The sequence below is a fragment of the Colius striatus genome, chromosome 1 (assembly GCF_028858725.1).
Source record: "Colius striatus isolate bColStr4 chromosome 1, bColStr4.1.hap1, whole genome shotgun sequence".
Lineage (NCBI taxonomy): Eukaryota > Metazoa > Chordata > Aves > Coliiformes > Coliidae > Colius > Colius striatus.
Window position 1 is genome coordinate 78278681 of NC_084759.1, and position 23533 is coordinate 78302213.

Below are 23533 nucleotides of genomic sequence, written 5' to 3' on the forward strand. Positions count from 1 at the left end.
CTTCAGAGCACAGGTTATGGTTAATGCAGTGTGACCCTCATTTGTGTGGGGACATCAGTGTCAGCCTCAGGTACTAATCCTGCTCCAGCCACTGCACTCCTGTTTTGTCACATCTCTTATCCCATACACATTCATCCTCTAGCCAGCAGGACCTCAGTCATGTCACACTCCTCATCTCTGGGCTTATGCCCAGGTGTCTCTGACTGAGACATCAAACATACAGCCAGCCCATGGCCCATCCAGACACAATCTCATCTGTAAATCCCCAGTGACTGCCTGCTGTTCAATGTTTCAAGTGGAACTGTGAAATCTCACAGCTGGAGATCTTTGATCTAGGCTGCAATGTGGAACAGTGAACAAATTGCACTCAGCTATACTGGTGCTTGTTACTGAGAGCTGCTTTGTAGCCTGAATTTCACCTTCTCTTCTTTGCCAAAATAGAGAGTAGGAGAGAAGAAATAGCACCAAGAGTCATCTCATTTAATTTCTCCCTTTAACTGTTAGGAAAGCCTCCTACAGTTACAGCAAACTGTTGTACTAAATCCTGTATAAAATGGCCTTGACATTCCCACTTTTCTAACTTTAAGACTTTGCCTGCAGCACTCTGCCCTTTCTTTGCATGACACTCTTGTTGTTGATGTGGTTATACAGGGTGCTGTCATATTGGGCTAGTGAGAAATGCTCAATTGGATCATTTCACCAGCTGGCAAACAATTACACAGGTCAAGTGAGGAAAGTGTTGTTAACAGTACAAACAATCATGCCAGACGCACACAGACAAACACAACATCACTGACATTGTACTTACTTCTTTCTGAAAGTACCCATGGAAACATGGAATAAAAATTCAGCATTATTAAAACAGGTTTGCATTGTCACATCACAGCACAACAGTGAAAATTGTCCATAGAACAGAAGGTAAAACTGTGACTGCAGAGAGCTGCATAATCTTGTGATAGCTTTGGTTTAAGCCCAAATCCTTCAGAGAAATTTTGTTTTAATCCACTTTTTCTGCTGCCCAGTGAGAGTCAAAGCCCAAAAAACATATGCCAGAGATCTCTATACAACATAGTATGGGAGACAGATGTTTTAAGTGTCTCAGGGACTAATGAGGAATCACAGAATCATAGAATGGCAGGGGTTGGAAGGGATCTTTAGAGATCATCTAGTCTGACCCCCCTGCAGAAGCAGGTCCACCTAGATCAGGTCACATAGGAACATGTTCAAGGCAGGTCTTGAAGACCTCCAAGGAAGGAGCCTCCACAACCCCTCTGGGCAGCCTGTGCCAGGGCTCCCTCACCCTCACAGTGAAATAGTTTTTTCTTATAATTAAGTGGAACTTTTTGTGTTCCAGCTTCATCCCATTACCCCTTATCCTGTTGCTAGCTACCATAGAAAAAAGGGATGCCCCAAACTCCTGACACCCACCATTTAGATATTTAGACAGAGAACTGTCCAGCTTCATCTCTTGATGAAGCGATATCCAAACGGCCCTCTCATCATCCACAACTCACCCCCAACTCAATGACAGGTTTTAGAGACATTCACCCACAGAAGCAGTGACACAACACAGGGTGCTTTCAGCATTTCATTGACTCACCACCCCAACTTTTCAGGCATGTTTCCAGTTTGCAGAAGCTGAGGGTCACTTGCAGAGCCACTAGCCCAGAGACTAAAACACTTACTCAGATAACAACAATTTTGTTCCTGTTCCCACATTGCCCAATTTAGTTCAAGACTCCTCATCCCAGAGAAGGGCTCTTGACATCACATTCTTGTCTTCTGCGGTAGCACTTCATGGTCTCCCCTGCTTTAGGGCTGTTCTTATTGGGTGTAAGTCAGTTTCATCTCTGACAAGCAAGCCACAGTGGCAAGAAAGTTAGGGTTAGACTCAGGTAACTGTCTGTCTCACAGTTTCAGTTGCTTGCATGATATCTCTAAGTACTCCCACAAGCCATGGTATCATGGTATCAAGAACGGCTTGGGCTCCAAGGAAACCTCAACATCTTCAAGAGTTAAGCTGCCAGCAGGCTTGAAAGCAACCACGGACTTTTTTGGCATATCTGCACCTGGATATTGTAGCTTCAAACCAGTGCTGATGGCCAGTTTGTAAGACTTACTGTGATATTAACTGTATTCAACTGATGAACAATCTGAACTAAAACTTCAGGCAGTATTAAGCACAAATGAGTCATCATCTCTCTTCAGCATAAATGTGTACTTCCTTCCAAATTAAACTGAATTGGTACACAGATATTAAACATAAAAACCAAATGGATATTTTGTGCCCACAGTTACTAATATTATGTAACCTTACTGAAATGTGCTGGCTACAAAAGTAGTCGTGAGAAATCAAATAAGCCCAGCTTCTCCTTCATGAAATTCTTTCTTACACTGAGCCCTCAACTGAAAAAATATGGTTGTATTTCCTTCAACAAGTTTTCTCTGTTTGTGTACAAATTAACAAGTAATCATCTTGAGCAAGAACCTGACACCCACTTCATCTTGTTTGTAATGACTCTTACAAGAGTGGATTCCAACAAAAAGGAGCTAGTGAGCAGATCTAAGGCCACCACGGCAGTTCTATACCTTTTTTTTTTTCTTCCATGGTATTTGGAGTATAAATATGTGGCCAAGATAAGAACAAAATTCAAGAGTATGTAGTGCCACTAGATCTAATTAAGTCACTTCAGTCTTCAGGATGAAGCATTTTGGTCACTTTGATCCTTACGCCTGACCTACCTGTATCTAATGGAAATATATTCACTGCAAAGTGGAATATCAACCAGTTCCTAGGTAGTATTGTAATTTGCAGTGAACTGTAACATATTTCTTGACTGGGGCAAGGAAAACATCCTCTGGTGAAAATTTAAATTACAGGATTTGTTTTGTTTTAAAATTCACCCATCCTCAGTTCCCTGTCTTTTCAAGTTGTAAACAATAAAAAGAGCTTCCCCCTAGGTGTGCTCCATTATTACCAAACTATTTGCCATTTCAGATATCTCTGTCCTGCTGACACAGTCATCACCATCCCTCTGCTATGCATCAGTCTAAAGCACAGAAGAGAGACAAAATGGGAAGATTCCCTCTTGGTTTAGTACAGAAGGCAGCTGATAGACAAAATCACACGGCAAGAAACTAGAACACATCACCTCAGCAACCAAATCGCAGCTAGCAAACCACTAGGCTCAAGATCAATATTAAACCTATACTACTCAAACAGCTACTCAAAAGCACCAAACTGCAAGCTTTCAGAGCTTTTATTAAGAAACACGTACAACTGTAAAATAGGTAGTTCTTGAATGTTCTGCCTGTTCCATTTGAAAAATGCAGATGAAGTGAAAGTTTCAGAGTAGCTTTTTCCAGCCTTTTTTAATGTATCATTGACCAAAAAAAAGAGTCCTTTTCCAGAAATGTAAGCAATTTAAAACAATTATTAGAGTAATGCTATTCCTTGCAAAGGCAGGAGCTAAGCTAAGCTCATTTCTTCCTCAACACAAACTAAAGATAAATGTAATTACATTTGGTACAAGTCACATCTGTTTAAAACAAGCAATCGTTAGAGCTTTCAAGAACTTAGCAAAAATAAATCTGTTAATTACTGTTATTTATTTCCCCCACATAAAGTTGAATAATTAAAATGACTATAGTCATTAAAATGTTTAAAATAAATGCATATTTGATTGTGCAAGTTACAATTGCAGTGACCCATATTTCTCAGGGCAGATTTTTATGATCATTATCGTTGTAATGATATCATTTACTATAATCACAAATCTTGTAGGATCCTCTGCTTCCATGAAACATCATTTCATTAAAGAATCCCTCAGAACACACCTAAGACTCCGCAGTTCCAATCTGCCAGACATCTACACTTACATGTCTGGATTTAGGATAATGGTTTCGTTGAGACTCAACATTACAAAAAAATACAGCCAAGATGTCAGAATGTATTTGTGTTATAAAAACCCCTCATCTGAGTCTCATAAATGGAATTCAACTCATATAGCTTTAGACATTTTCATCTGATCTAGTTACCTCCAGCTTACCTCCAGAGAGAAAGAGGTAGTTGTAGGGCGCTATGCTTCTGACCCTCTCAACCATTATGATAAGCTATTTGGCTCCTTTGAAGTGCATATTCACCTAGCAATCACAGAAAAAGACTTGGGGTGTGTAGCTTAAAAGAGTCTTCACTGTAAACATTAAAATGACAAACTTCCATAACTAACCATTACTAAGTACCACTATGGTTGAGAAGGAATTTCCTTTAAAATGTCTTCCACAGTTTTCTGAAAAAGCTCTGAGGGTGTCTACAAGTATTAGTTGTCCTGACCATCCTCACCTGGAGCCTCTACCGATGGGCCCAGGAGCCTGGGCTCCTAATCCTTGCCTGAGCTATGTCACAGGCATACCTGTACCCATCTCTGTAGTTCTGTAGTCATCTGTTGACTGGATTCCCTAGACTGACCTCAGATCTAACTCATCTTTTGTACTTCTGCACTAGACTATCTGTAGGACATGGTAACTGTTACTGGAGCCACGCCACTTGCCTTTTTTGGCAACTGTAGTACTGACTCAGAAGAGTGAGGACACTGCTCAGTACAGTTGTCACGTCTGGCTCTTGGACAGTCTTTTGTGGAGTAGCCCCTCTCTTGCTGTTCCCTTTATGTTCTTCAAATCACAAAATTTCCTTTGCTTTCCTCTCTAAAGTCTGGATTTGGCCAATGGCAGAAATACGACACTGTGCCAGATGTGTTCTTGGTTGGGGATGAATATCAGTGGGAATCAGAGAGATCATACCTTCATACCTTCATGAAGGCATGAAGGTATTCAAAGAAGGTTCATACCTTCTTTGTCCTTCATACACCATAATACGTCACAAAGGCTGTTTCATGGTCTGTTTATAGGTGCTTGCCCAAACTGCCTTACACAGATGATTTCGGAGATAGTTGGACCATGTTAGTGCAGTAATCAGCCTCTGGGCACATCATCTGAGGTTTTATTCGTTATGCACTGTTTCTTCTGTCCTCTGGCCACTTTTGTTCCTTTTCTCTGAATGCAACTCATAAGCCACCTTTAATTAATAACCTGCCTAGAACTTAACAGAGTACTCCGTGCCTAGATGGCACTAGATTGGTGCCTCACATCAGCATATTCACTAACAACTTGCAAAAATTTCTTTTGGCTGTAGTTCTAGTTGCCCACACTTTCTCATCTAGAAACATCTTTCACTTCCTACATTTCCTCCCTTCTGCCAGACATTCGTGTTTTAATTATTTATCTTTGCGTCTTACCCTCTTCCTCTGAAGGGACACATGATATCATTATTTTCAGCCCAGGTGTCTAAATTCCTTATATATTTTTAGGTTATTTCTTTCTTAGGAATAGTGCTTTCAGCTCTTATTTAAATGATAGTATTTGCAAATATTATTAATGCACTGTAGCCTACTCTTGCAGGCCATTAATAAAGATTGGTTGAAGAGAAAGAAGAAATAAAGTCTGCTGATGTTAAACATGCTATGAGTGGAGAAAAAAACCAACATGGCTTTATTGCACGTCAGTGGTTTTGCAAACCATATGGCCTTGTTCACAGCCAGTTTTTATTCCTTTTTCCAAATGAAACACTGTAAGACTCAGTAGAAGTCAACTTTACTCTTCATTCACTAGTTTTCTATTAAAACCTTTTGCTTTCTCTAAAAAGCAATACATTTGTGGGTATTGTACTGTTTCTTAGAGTGGTTCTGGTTTTCTCTGTCCTTCAAAATGAAACATGCAAAGTGGCAGGCCCACACCTTTCTCAGCTCCATATGAAATGTCAGCTTCAGTATTACCATGGAAAGATTTGGAAAAAGGTCACAATTTATAAACCATTCATAAGGAAATGAAGTACATGGCTTTGTCTGATGGTTAGGCACTCATGCCATAATGCACCGGAGGCTGAAACCACCAAGGTAACTTAGGATGACCAACTACCACTTCAAGGAACTAAGTAATAACTCATCACTGAGTAACTCCCATTTTTTGCACAGCTCTTGACTGTCTCTGTAGACATCAAAGCTTCTGGGAACTAAGTTTACCCCAGAGGATACATTCCAGTCTCAAACTAGGTATGGCTATGCCTATGTGTAAGCATTCTCAGACTGTGTACCAGAGTCATCCTCTCAAAAAATAAAGAGGTTTATTCACTTTTATTTATTTAGGGCACTGTCCTGGGAGGTGTGATGCATCTTTAAACTTACTGTTTGCTTTGCTTAGAAGCTCAGGCTTCTGTCCAGGGGTCAGGTGTTCTAAATTTGCATCCTAATTGTGGGGCTGTTAATTGTTCCAGGGTAATGATTTCCTGTTAAGAACCTCATGCTGAAATACATATTTCTTTTTTTCTCAGGACTTCAACATTGATTCTCTTCCTAGTGTTTTTAATAGCGTAGCTCAGGTAATCTGCTCAATTTGGTGGCCTCCACAATTTATCTTTCTGGTTTGCTCTCAACAGTGTGACTACAGTTCATGTAGGCAATGTTGGATGAGGCATGTAGAAAATCCTCTCAGATTTGTTTCAGTCTTGTTATGACATGCCTTAGCTTTACTGTTCAATGAAATCACTAGCGCTCTGCAGTTTAAAGGTTTAAATTAGAAACTCTTCCCACTCAGCAGGTGGGTATGTTAATATGAGTGGGTGTGCTGTAATTAGCATTGAAATTCTCTCTTGAACATTCTTCCATATAAAATGCTCCTATTTTAGCCTCAAAAGGTTTTTCTCTTCCAGTGGTGTTTCTCAAGACAAAGGAGTTTGATTGCTGTGTAAAACTAGTTTAAAATTGTGGGTTTACATACAAAGTTTTGGGGTAAGATTTCTTTTAAACATTTGCTAAATGTTTTAAGTATTGGTTTGAGTTTATTGTATGAACATGAAGAAAAAGAGCTGGGTATACTTTTTATTGATTAATTCAAATAAGCGTGACATATTCAGTAACTGTTGAAACAAAGTCAAAGTTAGAAAACATATTCGCTACAATGCCAAGGGATTTGGATTTCAATTAGCAGGACACATGCAATTCACTCGTTCAAAAAAAGTATTTTTTCTTTATCTCAAAGAGACAAATCAATATAATTATGTGAGAATACCATAAAAGAAAGGATATGGGGACCTGGGAAATATAATGAACTGTGAGGCAGAGAGGAAAAGACTGAAGATGGCCGCACTTGAAGACTCCCTCCTGACAAGCATCACAAAAATTTGACCTGTGGAATGCACTGGCACAAATTTTGAAGGATAGATAATGTCATGACTGCTAATACCAATGACAATCTCAGATAACAGGAGTATTTCAATCAAGCTGTAGTTTGTGGATCATTAAGAAATTTTCTCTGTAGGTGCATCAACGCATAATCAGCCAGGGTGAGCAAAGGTGAAGTGAATTTATGAAAGACAACTGCTACCCATAAGAAGCAGAGTAGCAAAATATACTGCCCTGGTCTGGCTTGGCTATTTTCCATTACTACTGAAACCTCAATAATTTTTTTATTTCTTGCTTAAGAACCACATTTTAATAGAAAGCAATGCTCAAAAAAGACCCAAAACAAAACACAACAACAAACCACAAAACCAGTAGGTTTGGTGCTATGTTCAGGGGAAAACTAAATATGCCAGAGCTGGATCTGTTCTGTGTTATTAGTCAGTCATTCTGTGACCTTTTTTTCATATTTTTGTTATTGTACTTGTTGTTCCTTCTGACCTTTTTATTATTGTTATTGTAATGAAATTGTAACTGTTAATATCATTGAAATAAACAAGAATGAGTTAACATTGGCTACAAAATATTGCTACAGCCAATAAACTAAAAAGTCAGTGTTCAAGGGAAATGGGACAAAGCATTTTAGTTTGGCTGAAACATCCAGTTTTGATCTAGAGCCAAACCTTTCCACAAGTCTAAAGACATCCCAGCTGTTTTGTTCTAGGCCTATCTCTGGTACACGGTATTAATTATTTAGCTACTGCAAAATAAAATCACTGAGGTTTTTTTGTTGCTACCATCATTCAAGCACAACTAGGTAAGCATTTCACTTCATCGTTTGATCCTCTAGCAAATCTCTTTCCCTGTGAAACTATTGGTAATGAAAGTTAACACAGGAGGCCACTAATGTCATAGGAATTTACTAAAGGTGTTTTATTACTTTCTAGTTGTAATGTATGTTAGCCTTAATAGCCTCTGAAAAGAAGAAAGCCAAGACCTATGCTTACTATATCCAGATACTTTTACACCAGGGTTTACATGTCAGGCATGCACTGGAACAAGTGAATCAATATATAAAGAACTCCTTTTCCTCTTCTGGATTTACAAATTGAAAGGTGGGATAGTTCCTCCAAAAATGGGACTGTCAAAGTGCAGGCAGGTAAGTAAGAAAGATTACCTTGGAGACAATTTACATCCACGTTGCAGGTATGCATTGAGTGTCCCAGTTGCTGCAAGCAACAGTCCAAGGTATGGAGGTGAGGGTTTCATAGGTCTTGAGGAAAACTCTGGGTGGAACTGAACTCCCACAAAATATGGGTGATCTACAAGATAGATGTACAAGAAAATTATAAGATGTAGGAAGAAGATGGTAGAGCAATTGCTAGGAAAAAAATTATTGAAGCTTTCACACAGGAGTCCAAAAGCCAGATCAGCATGTGTGAATTTAAGGGTGAGGCAGCAGAAACCTTAACTTTTTCCATGAAAAGCAATTGACAACAGAGGCAGAAGGTTAGTCAGTCAAATTAAGAAAAAATCATCCTGTGATTCAACCTTAACATGCACAATGATGTAATTAAAAGATGAATAATAAACCTGTACCAACATGTAAGCTGGGGGTAGGTGGGAACAACCCCAAAGTCTACATTTATCACATGATTTTTGTTTCCAAGATATATTTATACATATATATTCAGAACATTCACCCATACATATCTGGGGAAAAAAATAAAACAGTTCTCAAAAGACCAAACATTACCACACAGTAACTATTTACATACTAAGAAATGGATTTGAAAGCAATGTACAGAGAAAACTGGGGAAAACAAGCTTCAAATAATTGGGCCAGGAAGGGATATTAAGTCCTGTCTGCTGTTATTGAATGCAGCTACTTTGTGCAGTCTCATGTGCAAAGGGTCAAGCATCTGTCATAACACACCCTAGGTCTTTTTGATCCCACTAGAAAGTTCTTCTGATACTCTCTCATTTTGCTTAGAAATCTTTTCCTAATTCACAGGCCATCGTTGTTACAGCCAATTTAAATCCACTTCTTATGGCGCTCCTCATTCCTGCTCTTTGGCCTGTGTGAGTAAGGATGACAATATCAATGTCATTCAGCTCTGCCTGCTAAACTACACATGCCACGCTGCTTCACCTTCTCTTAAATCTTCACCACCCTGTTTCCCAATCAAAGTACCTTTTTACTACTGCTTGTGCTTCCCTTCTGATTGCTTCAGAAGGAAAAGGAAGGGAAAACGTTCTCATGGGTTTCTGCTGTGCACCTGTTCCTTCTCTGAATATTGTTTTAAAGGACATTAACATTAACCACTTCTAGTGCCAGGACACTAGATGAAATTAACCACAGAAGAGCTGGTTTGACAATTTCCAAAGTAATCCAAACATTTGAGGAATTTATCTGCAGTACATAATAAGAGATAACAAGAAAGCTGGAGTTTTCTTCTGTGAAGATAACCTATACGATCTGGTACACTGCTCTTCTCTCCACGACTATGTCTTGAAGAGAATCTGAATCCTAAAATTATCCCATCACTTCTTCCTCTCCACTGTGCAATTTAGTTCTTTAAAGCTGTAAAACAAGACAAAGCTTCAAATATTTCCTGTGGGGATATTTTGCTTAAAAGCTTTGCCTAAGCTATCTGGTGTACTGTTATTTCTGTGCTTCTGCTCCAGCCCACTCTCCTCCCTCTGATGACTGTTTTTCTTTAGTAATCAAGCCTCCTTGGAGTCCATTGTTAAATAATTCCAGGTTTTACCGCTGCTTTTATTCTTTTCCGAGTAACATGCAATTTAAAAATTCTGCCTGATTTACTTCACGATGCTCTCTATAGTATTTGTTTCATGCAGGAGAGATAAAATAGCCTCCCAGTACTAGGATGTGTAACAAAGGTTATCTCTCAGGAATAAACTATGCAAAGAACACCATTAAAATTAGTAGTTTATGAATTCAAATATATCCTTTGCTCTCAGATTGTTCTCTATGGTGACGTTATAAGTAAGTGTCTAAATTCAAACCTTGGTTCAAAATTACAGCACTGTTCTTCAACAAATATATGGAATATATGAAATGAATTCTCAGAAGCATCATGTCACAAATAGCACTCCACAGGAGGGTAACATTCTTATGATAAATTTATGTTTCTGTGCATGGAGTGGATGTTAAGCAATGGCAATTAGGGGCCACATAAGAAAAAAAAAGAAATCTTCTAAGGTAGCCTGCATCTTCAGGTGCCTGATACTCATCTAGCCAACAGTCACTTAACAGCAAAAGTTTGAATCAAAGAATTAAATAAAATCAAAGGGACTGTTTCTAAGAGCTACTTTGTGTAGCATAAACATATGCAGGTTGGTTCCTTTTTATTTCAGAATCTTTTAGAAAAGATATGTCTCACTCGGTAAACTAGTCCAAATTTACCCAGTATCAAACCCTTATTTATCTGAATCACTTCTGTGAAAGAAATGAGCTTTCTTTCTATTTGATTTTCATACTTTTTATATGATTCTAAACAGAAGGTAACAGAAGGAGACACAAACTGATTGGGAGGTGCTTTGGGAGGTCTCTAGTCCCACCCTCCTGCTCAAAGCAAGTTGAAAATTAAACCAGGTTGCTGACAGCTTTGTCTAGTCAAGTCTTGTAGCTTTCTGTCTGCAAGGATGGAGATTTCACAGCCTCTCTAGGTAATCTATTTCTGTGATGTTTCATACTTTGGCTATATTGCATTTATATAGGCTTCATATACTCAGGCAAACTGAACATACAGCAGTTATTGAAGTCTGACTAACAATATTTGAGGGTGGCTAATGAGCAGGCCAATGTCATCATGAGGCTGACTTTTATCTTTAAAAGTCAAAGGTGATCATGAGAGGGCCCTGATGACTGGAAAAAGGCAGTCACAATGTCCTTCAAGAAAAACATAAAGAAGGATACAAGGAACTACAGGACAGTCAGCCTAACCTCAGTTCATGGTAAGCCTATGAAACAAATCCACCCTCAGGGGATTTCTACACACATGGAGAACAGGAAGACAATTGGGCACAACAAGCTTGCACACTATCAGTCTTTGGATGCAAGGAGAGCAGCAGCCTTCCTTTATCCTGCTTTAGCAAGGCTTTTAGTATGGTTTCCCAGAGTCCCAGCTGAGAGCTATAGACTATGGATAGACTACAAAGTGTGTTAAAAAATGGCTGGACTGTTGGGCTCAGAAAGTATTGGTGAGTGGCTTAAGTTCTACCAATAGCGTACTTGGAGGGACTCAAAACTTGACTGATACGGCTCTCCACAAGGTAGCCTGTATTTGAAGGTAGCCTTGCATTGAAACAGAAGGTTGGACTAGATGACTGCTCAAACCACTCTACAATTCTACACAACCAAATGTACGTATGTAGACTTAAGACTTTTTGGAAAAGAAGTATGTCTCTACACAACAATGAAATATATGTACAATCCTTAAGAAGTTTAAGACTCCTCCTAACATCCGCTGAATCTTTGCCCATTGTGATACACAGGTGGAGTCAGCAGTATCCCCTCAACATGATCTTGGCTATGTCAGCTAAGTATTGTGGCTACATGCCAGTTAACAATGTGTATGTGGTTTTAATAGGTTCAGAAAGTACTACAGACAAGTAAGGCACTCACTCTCCAGTTCAATAATTTCCATTCTGTTCCCTTCCGTATCATGGCCAACAAATTTCAAACCTTTCTCTTCAAAGCAGTGAGTCAATTCTGGGTTCACCTGAAACATTGAAAGTAGTAATAATAATTGCAGTTCTATTTATTCTTTTATTTCACAAAGAGTATTAGCTAATTGCAATGCTTTTAGTATGTTTAGAAGAACAAAGAGAATTGAGAACAGAATTGGGAACTTTTGCTTTCTTATTTTAACTCTCCGGTATAAATTTGTAAAAGTGGGTATTCTGACATAATAAGAAATTAAACAGTAATTTTTAAACTTACTACTTAATATTTAAGATTAAAGTCAGAGCCCCTTCTGCTTGTTGTCCTCCTGATTATGAGCAGTTTTCATGCCTCATTTTTTAAATGCGACACTACGGCAGGTATAAAGACTGACCTCCTCTTTAAGCCCTGCATTTCAGTGGTTATGACACAACCTGTGTTTCAGCTCCTCCTTCAAACTGAGGAGCTCTGCAGTGAACTATACCAGTTATCATTCCCGTCATGATGTTCTAAACACACAGTTAATACTCAGGCTCTGAGCACCTTTACCACCATCACAATCTCCTCCCAGCTTTTTAAGGAAACTTTACATTGTCTGAAACAGTTTGTAGCATGCACACATATCATAGCTCAGGCCCCTATGAAGATACTGGAGTTGAGCCCCTTCTGAACTAACTCTGAGATAACTCTAGGAATGACGGGATTTTGAATGTACACAGACATCTTTGTTCACATGTTTCCAAACAGAAGAATGGATCTATATAAGAAGCTTACAGAGTTGGATGGTAGGAAGTGAATGATCTGAATTAGCCTCCAGGTTGTAGATGCCTCAAGTCTACCTACATTTTGACTGAACTACCTGAACATAATCTGAGCCTTTAAACAAGCTAAATCAGCCAAGGAGCAATGCAATTAAGGATTGTAAGGCTTTGTCCTTCAAATATTTCACAGGCAGTCAAATCAGGTAATCTCTGATGTCAGTCTCTCATTTTGCTAAGACACTGCACCTTCTCTACCACAGAAACAATATACCATTCCTCTCTATTGAACGCTTGCAAGAACACCTTCTTCCACACTGTGTCTAGTTTCAGGACAAGAAAGAGACTGACAAAGTGTTGTGTGTCCACAGGAGGTCCAGTCAGGGTGGTTAGGGGGCTGGAATACATGCAACATAGAGACTCAATGAGCTGGATTTTTTCAGCCCAGAGAAGAGAAGGCAGAGTGGATCTTGTTGCTGTCTTCACCTACCTAATAGGATGTTATAAACAAGACTGAGCTGGACTCTGCTCAGAAGTGCACAGCACAAGATTGAGATAAAAGATAAACTGCCCAAGGCACTGTGCTATCAGACATAAGGGAAAAGAAGAGTCACAACAAAGTGGTTAAGCACTGGAACAGATTGTCAAAAGATGTTGCAGAATCTCTCTCTTCAGAGAGATTCAAACCTCAGTAGGACAAAATCCTGAACAGTCTGATCTAATTTTGAAGTTACCTAAACATCAAATGGGGAGCTGGACCAGAAGACTTACAAAGGTTCCTTTTGATCTCAATTATATTACCTAACCATTACCGAATTTTGGATTATGTTTATGCAAGAAATAATCCATTAGCATTAAGGAGAATCATGCTTACCAAGAGAAATACAACTTGCTTAAGGTTTAACTTTCGAGTACAAAGTATATTAGCAGTGCTTACCTCATATCGATGTCTGTGTCGCTCCTCTACAAATGTTTCATCACCATAAAGTTTCCCTGAATATATAACAAAAAAGAAAGTAATGCTAATGTGTTGCTTTAATAGTTGTTACAACTATTTCTTGTAACTCAAATCTCACAGAAATTTCACAAATTAAACATAACAGAACATTAACCATCTCACTCCAGCTTTCTGTTTTTCTGAGTGATGACTAGTTTCTTTAATTTACTGCTACCTGAATTTATTCAGGACTTAATACTCGACATGGCTTGATCAGAAATAGCTTAGGTAGACTACAATCTGAAGGTTACACTGAAACTAATTTAAATTATAAAGCCCAAAATAAACTAAAAAGTGTTGAGTGAACACACAAGATAAAATCCCTTCAGGGTTTTAGAACAGTTGTATGCAAAGGTGCAGTGAACGAAGCCTTTTAGTAGCATCTGTTCCATTTTAATAGGTTATGCACGGCAGCTGGCATAGTACCTCCAGTGACAAACAGAGAATATTGTTTTTCTGTTTGCCCAATCTCATTACCCAAATGACTCTTGCAGTCCCCTGAACCTAATCAGGAACATTCTACGTGCCAGAACAACAAGGAGTACATTAGAGGTATGCAGTAAACCAGAATTAAATCATATATCTATCTCAGTCACGGCTTGAATTTTGCTCTCAATTTATCCTAGCACCATTAGGATTACTATCTCACTTAGGGGTGGGTATAAGAATCACACTGCCAAGAAGATCTCAAAAATTGTAAAGTGATAGTACTGCCGTTTAACAAAAAGTGGTACGTGTGTTAATTTTAAGGAACCACCTTTTCAAAATCATAATTTCCAATCAAACTGTGAAACATTAGAAACAGCAATCGGATTTCACGAATAAGCTACCAGAGCTTTCTATGAGTCTTTGATAAACATGGCCATCTAAACAACTCATAATACCAGTCAGGAGTTACAATACACATTAATTTTTATTAACATTTCTGACAACTGCTTAGGTCACAGAATCTTAAGGGTCGCAAAGGACCATTGTGATATGCATCTCTATATCACACCTAAGTCACGTATCACTCAGGTCAGTCAGATCACCAGCATGGACATTGTCAAAGGAGTCCGATTTTTTTCATTAAATGTGCACTTGTATTACAATTTGGTCTCCTGTTGAAGTAGACATCATTTTTAAAAGTTCAGAAGAATCCCGAGGATACTTTCAACACTGGTAAACATAATAATAACTCATATCAATGTCAAGGGCAAGGCAATATAACAAATAGGTCCATATCTAATTGATGGACAAGAAACCAAGTTTTTACAAATCTGCAGTGTCATATTACTAGAGTGTAACAGGCTGATTAACAGAAGACAAGGATTACGTCAATGTTAAAGTACATACAGATCAAATGGAATCATTTTTTTCTATATTCTGGTTGCTTTTATCTTGCTTTTCTATTTTGCCTTTTGAAGCACCCTGTTACAGCAAATCACCTTCCTCCAACAAATAATTTGCACTCCCAAAACAAGACTGTTTCCAGGGCTGGGCTAGGCCTAGGGCAGTGCTGGATCAGAAACTGTAGTTAGGCAGGCTCTGGATATAATTAGGATACAAACTAGCAAACACTGTCAAAACAAAGACGAGGACTGAGGCAGCAAGGCCAGAAAAGCTTACCGAGTAGAACAAGAAAAGCCCGAATTCACACGTTCTCTCATTTCATTCATAAAGAAAATAGGAAGAAAAGGCTTTAATTGCTTATTTAAAGCATAAGACCCTAACTGACCTTTTCACTGGGACTTCCAAGGTGTCTGTCATTCTTTATATTTTGATCCTGGGTAAATGTATATGGGAACAGAATAGGACCAGAGTGAATAAGCTCAGCGAAGCTGTCAATCAGCTGCTTACTTGAGGTTATAGCCCTTTAACAAAACATGCTTTGGCATTTTTGCTTTGCCATGTAACAGAGTTTCTATCAAAAAAACAAGTCACAACAGCAGAAATGTAACTTACTTAACACAGAATTTTGTGTTTTGAAAACAGTTTTTCTCTTCCCCAGTCTCATTGTTCCACCCATATCTCCAGGATTGTGCTCTGGCATGTCAATAACCTGTGGAGAAAAACTGTTTAAACATTGTTTCATCCAACAAAAAGGAAAAAAAATGCAACCACTATAATACAGGTTGCAGAGATTTATAAACGGTGACATTATTTAATCTTCCTCCAAGTATTCCCAATTATGACTTCTCTTTTGTCTTCTTAGTGCTTTGTCCTCAGTATTAGGATTGTAATAGACTGAAGATATTACCTAACTGGTGTGAAACTTTTTTTCATTTAATGTTTAAATCAACAATAGCAATTTATTAATTCTGTAATTTGAGGGTGAAAAAAATCCTTCTTTTAAAACAGATACTGACAGAGACCAGCTCTTTCCAGGACGATGAAGGACAGGCGGACCACTGCTCTTGAGTGGATTAAAACATTAACAGTAGGATAATTTTGCCAAAATCTATTCTTGTTGCTATAGAAGCACTGATAAAACTGATAAATTCATACATTAAAAAAATCACCAAGCAATAGAGACACTATCTCTGAAAAAGCAAGTCCCTGAACCACCCAATGAGAGAGGCTGAAAGATTATCCTGGTAAATATTCCTGTACATTAGGCCCTTTCTTATACTGTTCTTTATACCCTATATTCCTCCTTATACTACCAGGCAGAAAGAGCTGTCTTACCAAGACAGCAGAAGTCTTTTTTTTCTGGGAAGTGGGGAGAGGAGATGGGTATGGAGCATCAGAGTGAAGAGACAGCATTTATAACAAGACTGTAATCTAATGTCGTAAAAGCAGAGTAGTAAAGAGGTGGCTCCAACATACATTTTCTATTTCAGATTATATATGCAACTAATTCATCACAGGCAGAAAATGGCAAAACATTCCCCCTTAATTTATCTTTACTAAAGTGTTTCTCAGATTGCCTGAGAATCCACAAAAACACTGGGTTGCCTTGTATGAAGAGGATGCTACTTCATGTAATATTTAAAGAGAGAATATACAAATACTGGGTTTGACGACTGAAGCGAAAGACGGCTGCTATGTGGGTCAAGTGGAATCCAGGATGCTGAGATTCGAGGGACGTGAGAAACCAAATCTTAGTGGAAGGAGTACATTTGCTTTTGCTCAGTTGGAAAAATCCTGCTGGGTCTTGCAATTGTGTTTAAAAGAAGTCTGTCTCAGTGAGGTGAAACAGTTCAAAACACATGCTCTGAAACTATGACCCACATACTTGTATTCACGTATACATAGTCAGTGAGGAATGTAATTGATAAAGAAAGGTTCTAAAAATACAAATATTAATAATCTGGAATTGGATTTTTATTAACCTTAATTTGCCCTCTGGGAGTAATGAAAACAATTTCTGATGATACACTTCATAAAGTGAACTTATTCAATTTAGAAGGGATGGTGGAAAGTGCTTAGCCTTTGGCCTTCTGCCAATGTATTTCAGCTGTGCAATTATCTCTGCATAACCTTATACCTTCAAAACATTATTTATAAGCTATATCCTCATTATAAAATGTCACACACAGGAGTTGTGATCAAACCAGTGAGATATTACAAATCCTCTAATTACCTTTCAAATCATGAAAGTGAGGACTATGCAGCACATTCAGCTAAGAAAAAACCCCATAAACTCAATTTAAAGAAAAAAATAAAAATCATTCATTGAATCCTTATTACTTAAAAAAAAAAATTATGAGATTGTCTGCTTTGACTTTATTTCCTTCCATTTATTTTCATTTTTTTCCTGAAGTAGTGGCCACCAAAAAACCCCACAGGTCATCAAAAAGGAGTTAGAATGTATATAGCAGACTGGGTGTCTATGTCACTCTGACCCTCTGAAATCAAACGCAAAATGTCCATGAGACATTTGTTACCTGCCTACATCTATAATAAAGTTGTTCTGATTCTTGTCACAAGGAGATGAAAAGGAAACTAGCAGCTGTCAAGTACTTCAAGTACATGATTCTCTTCAAGATTTCACTTTAAGAGCTGTTTAATGAATATTTGATTTGCAGCTGACAAGAAAAACAGTGAGGGGTTTTTTTTGCTCATTTGTTTGAGTTTGCCTAGGTTTGAAGGCTTAGGTCAATATTAGACATTTCTTCATTTTCAAAAGTGTATGAAGCACCTAAATACCTAACCTCATTTTCATCCTAAAAATTCAGAGCAGGATGTTTTGGTCAAACTTTGCTAACTGAATGACAGCAATATCCAGGTGCTTGGGGTTCCCTCTATCCTCAGAAAAAAGATAGATTTCACTATTCTCACTTTTCGGTATTTGCTATACTAAGACATTCTTCTCTACCACAACATTTTGAGCGTAATGCCATAAATAGAAGGAAACATGAGGATGCAATGAGTGGGATGGTAACTTCTTGAAGAACATTGCTCAGTTCTTAAATGTCTCAATTAAAACACTGCCTCTAAATGAAGTGCAATCCATAGCAGATTTCACTAATTGACTGTGCGTAAATGTGCTCTCCAGGAAGAGTCAAAAACATTCGGTTAAAAAATAGATGGTCTCCTGTTCATTAAAGAGAACATATCAGTTTAAACAGGTTATGGTCACACCCTCAGCTCTTTGTACTTTCAGCAGGTGAAAAGAAACATCAGATTCTCAGAAGTCCCACTAAAACTCTAGATAATGGCCTTGGATGCCAAGGTGTGAAAGCGTAACTTTCTCTGCTCTGTTAAGGGTGTCTGCCATCCTTTGGGTCAGAACTCAACATGGGACTGCAAGTCCAACAAAGATTCCATTTTTCACCAATTAATCTTTGTCTTCTATAAGGCCTGCTTCTTTCTCTCAACAGTTAGGTTAATGTGGTCAGGGACACACATTTGGAAGAGAATCCAACCCTTAAAACTTTCACTAATGTCTGCTAAGTCTTAAATTCAAGTGTTTAAGAAACAGGGCATGATAGAACTGTTCAATCTTATTTCTACCTGTCACAGATTTACTGTCAATATGACAGCTGTATTGAGTTTCAATATCAAGCAGCTTTGTGTGTGTGAGTGTGTGTGTGTGTGTGTTTTATTATTGCTATGCTAGCTCTCCAACTGCCCTAAGATTTTTAGGTTTATAGATAGTAAGAAAATAGACAAGGCTTCAAATAATAATTTTTGTAGTAGTACGACGTAATACCTATGAAATACCCTCTCAGAGCTATTCTGACACTAAATCTTCCTTTTTGATATGCTTTGTGGCTCTGATCAACTTCAGCAACTATCACAGCACAATCCTCAATGTTTACATGTTAGTTGAGCTTCTCTGCAACAAAGTCTGTGCAAGAAGCTTTTGAAAGCTAAGTGTCACTGCTGCCCTATAGCCCAAGGATGGTAATAAACATCAGAAAAGCAACTCAAATTATGGAAAATTTTTCCATATTTTACAGAATTCATTTGATCAGATAAAAGACAAACCTTCAAGTGGTAGTTATGTTGAACAACTGTACAACTGAATAGATTCTTCAAAGAGCTTATGCTTCCTACCACAGAATAAATCAGCTCTTACTATGCATTAGTTCTTTGAAGAGCAGAGAACAGCACAGAACAACAGGCACCACAAGCAACAAAAAAGCATTAGTAGGGAGGATATAAGAAGAGAATAAGGTATTAATTGGGTCAGTCTTACCCAAATCTCTGAAAACTGCCAACACTACAGGAATTTTTCAGAGATCACGTATTATACACCAGAGAGCCAACATGAAATAAATAATGAATCATACTGACATAACACGAAGCGCATTCTGGATATAAAACAGCCTAATCGGCATTAAATCATGCAACTGATGAATAGTGACTTTAACTACCTGTGAATTGCAATCTTTTTTCAGGAATCTACTACTTGGATTGTTTCATTGTTGTCAGGAAACATATAAAAGCTAATGAGAAAATCTCTCAAGCCATACATTCAACCAGAAAGCAATGAAGGCCCAGAAAACCTAACACCTATCATTTTAGTAATCAAGTCAGGGCCATTAAGTTTGTGTTTGTTTTCCCTTACATCCTGCAATGCCCTTTGGAGAAATACATCTACTTTGGTCACTTTGGGCATAGTAGGTGAAGGCACAGACGTGACATCGGTTTGGAGGTTAGGGGTTTTTTGGGGGCTGGTGGGGTTCGGTGGGAAGGCATGGAGGGAGAGAAGAGAGCATTACTTGATTTGAACAACTCGCAAGTTAGCTTTGAAAGCAGGTTTTTAGGCTTTTTGCCTTTACTCTGCACTTGTCTGATAAGGAAATGATTTGTCATTGCTGAAAGAAACTGCTATACGTGTAAGTGCTGATAAAAACATCAGAAGAAGCCCCAACTCTAAAGATTAATTGAACACTGAAAAGAGGCTGCAAGACACTCAGAATACGAGAGGCAGGTAGAGGGAAAGCTGACAGGAACAGCGAATAGAGTGACAGGTACTGACGAATATTAATCCCTGCTGAACATAGTTATGAAAAAAACCCAGCAGCACAAAATGACAAGGACTCGACCCAGACTAGAGGAACACATTCTTTTACTGCCTCTTCCAACACATCTCTGCAGGATTTGTCAGTACTTGCTATATTTGTTCTCATCTGTTTCAATCACAAGTTCATCAGTAAACAGATCCAGTCACCTACAAATAGGATGTCAATACTAATATTTTAGGAACAATAGTAAAAATATTTTAAAGAAAAAAATGTCAGTTGTATCACTAAGAGTGGTACTGACAGCTTCCAACTTAAAAAGTAAAGATACTCTTTCCTCATTAATTCAAAACCAGGGTTTTAATATTTTCAGTTACGTAAAAAAAAGTGCAAGAATCACATATCTGACAGAACCCCTTACCTTCTTGTTCCCCAAAGATATCCTAGTTCCAAGCAAATCTCATCATTGCCTACCTATCTAAAGCACTCTGCCCTCAAGAATAGAACTAGCTGCCACAAGGCGCTGGCAGATTTCAGACTATTAGGTGTTCCATTATTCTGACTGAAGTAATGTTTGTTTTCAAAGAGATGACTACCATTATGTATAAGATCAAAGCAGAAATCATCAACAGCTAATCCATGCAGCAACACAGTGATATGAATAACCAGCTTGAAAAACCCTGTGCTGCACTCTCTTCATTAAACTACAAAACAATGCCCAAATATTCCAACAAATACCAGTTTAAATGTCTTAAGCTCTTAAATTCCCATAGTATGTTCCTGTCAACCATTTTCCAGTTTAAGCAATCTGTTTTTTTTTTTTCAGAGATTTTTTAGTTTCTTATTTTAGAATTTGGTAGTTGCCCTAGAGCACTTATTTCATTAAAACATAAAGACTCTCTAAGAAGGATTTTGCCTGAATAAGTACAAATTCTGGTACAGAATGGTTTATAACATTTTTTTTTTAGAAAAAGTCATAAAGGGTGTACCTTCTTTTTCTAATAGTGCTTACTCACTCATCTACATAGTGCAGTGAACTGAGAAAGTTAATGGAGATGTTGATATGCAAAACCTATATAGATATTGCTTAATAGTGTTTTAGAACTCTTTCCAGTTATTACAACCACGTGTCAGCTTAAGGACTCAATCAAGCAGAAGTTTTCAGATTGTTCGTGTTAGCAAAAGAAACAAATAGTGCTATAGAAATATACTGGAGTGTCAGTCAAGTCATGCCAGGAAATGCAGGATTTGCCACATACTTGAATATTTAAAATAAGTGGAAGAGTGTTCTCGAGCTTTGCACTGGTGCAGCTCACATTAATGACCAAATCCTAATTTAATTTTGCAAAGACCAGCATGTCTCTAACTTGTCTTCCTACCACACAAGTCTACTGAAAAATCAGAACATTGTTACTGCCTTTGAAATGTACTTCTCCAACTGAAATTGCAGTTAGTGAAATTTGCCCTTACCAAATTAACTTAAATCCACATGAGGTACATCAGAAGGAAGGCATGAAGCAAGTCTGTGTCTCTGAGTATTCTAAAGCAGAAGAAAGACCCTAGAGGGGGAGAGAGAGCCTGGTGTTCTCTTCATCTAGCACTCAAGACACAAAGACGAGACAGATCGAATCACAGTCCCAGATTGTTTAAACCATAGTATGCCTCATGGTGTCTTTATTTTATCCTACAGGTAACTTCCATGGAAGACTCAGTCACATTAGCTAAGCTATGCAAAGTAGCCTAGATAACATGAGATTGACATGTTTTACGCTTAAAATTGTCCACAATGTTCTGTACTTCTTCCACCCTGAGTTATGCATGAGCAACCATCCATTTCATTTCTTATTCACTAACTAGGTAGCGTTAGTCAGAACCATTATCAGGTATCTCTGCCTTCAGCTAGACAGAAGGAAAATAATTTACTTCAAGTGATCACTAATCCAGACCTTCACTGAGGATAATTTCTGCTATGAGCTTTCAGACAATGTTCAGTAACATGATCGGAACTATCCTAGTGTCATGGTTTAGGCCCATCCAGGGACAAAAGACCACAATCAGACCTAAGTACCACAGACTTCGGATCTGGTGAAGGACAGGGAGGGCTTAATTGCTGCTTATGGTCCTGGACAAACATGTAAGCCTACTTAACTTGGGGAAGAAAACAGAAAATAATTTAATTCACCACCAATCAAAAAACCATAAAACTCCAAAACATAACAAACAGAAAACATCAGAGTGGTACAGTGATGAAGAGCACAACCAGCCCTTTCAGACCACCTTCCCCACACCCCTCCTCTCTTCCCCGTCTCACAGCCTTGATCCCAGTGTCTATCTCCTCCCCCTCTGAACAGCTCAGAGGGGCAGGGAATGGGAGTTTCAGTCAGTCCTTTCCTGATGGCTTCTAACATTTGTCTCTCTTCAAGGCAGGCGGACTCCTTGTCGGTCCTGCTCCTTTGCAGGGTCCCTCACAGGCCAGACAGACTTGCACATGCCGCTCTGATGTGCACTCATCCCAAAGGCTGCAGCTCCTCCCTGCCTTCTGCGCATCTCTGTGGTGTGCAGGTTCTCCAGCACAGCCTGTGTCATGGCCTCCTCATCACACAGTTTCCTGCCCATCCAGGCACACTCACCTGGAGCTGCTGGTGGCTCTCAGTCCTGCCATTGCCCTCCATGGGTTGCAGGGGTACAGCCTGCATTCTTGTCACGGGTTGCAGAAGGGTTTCTGGTCTGTTGCTCCTCCTTCCCTCCTCCTTCTCTGACTGGGAGGTCCACATAGTCATCTCCATCTTGTACCATTCTTCCACCTCCTCTCACTTCAAATTTCCATCCTTAAATAGTGATTGCAGAGGCATCAGATTGGCCCAGCCGGGCCAGAGGTGGGTCTGAACCTCAGAGCCACAGGAAAGTCCAAGGAAAGTCCAAGAACATTTCACCAGGCCTGCACTACAACCCCTTCCCCCTGCTACCCAGCAAAAACAACTCTTCACAAAGCCATGACACCTAGCATTTCTTTATGAAATTCTGTTCCTATGCCAGAAAAATCAATATACTCACAGAGAAGATGAGGAAAACTAGCATCTGTTTTCCATTCTATTTCCTTAACGTAATTACACCACTCCCACACTTGGAGTAAGACTGCTTGGATTCCAACCACTGATCCATCTCACAGAATGGTGTCACCAATCAGTCCAACATCCTGTCCACCTTCCAAATCTGCCTAGTGGTGGTTTGTACTTCATGATCAGAGACGCAGAAAATTACTCATTTCTTTTAAAAAGGAAATGAGTAGGCAGCCAGTAGAAAATTACAGATTGCTCTATTTTCATTTTTATTCTAGTTGCAAGGTACTTTTGTTTTGTAAAACTTCCCAGTTAACTTCAGAGTGGAGAAGAAAGGTCCTGGATCAGTTGAAAGACTTATTTTGAGTAACCTCTCTCAAATGCTAATCTGAAGAGCAAATC

At 38.7% G+C, this 23533-nt stretch overlaps 1 protein-coding gene across 3 annotated transcripts in view; it reads right to left on the reverse strand.

The window, feature by feature from the left end:
* CTPS2 (CTP synthase 2) overlaps positions 1–23533 on the reverse strand; it is an 83555-nt gene that overhangs the window by 5274 nt on the left and 54748 nt on the right. For all 3 annotated transcript variants that reach the window (XM_061999106.1, XM_061999096.1, XM_061999115.1), the window contains exons 14-17: positions 15622–15718; positions 13618–13673; positions 11884–11980; positions 8410–8554 (exon numbers count right to left, since the gene is read on the reverse strand). In XM_061999106.1, coding sequence (XP_061855090.1) covers positions 8410–8554; positions 11884–11980; positions 13618–13673; positions 15622–15718 — 395 coding nt within the window. The remainder of the gene's footprint in view (positions 1–8409; positions 8555–11883; positions 11981–13617; positions 13674–15621; positions 15719–23533) is intronic.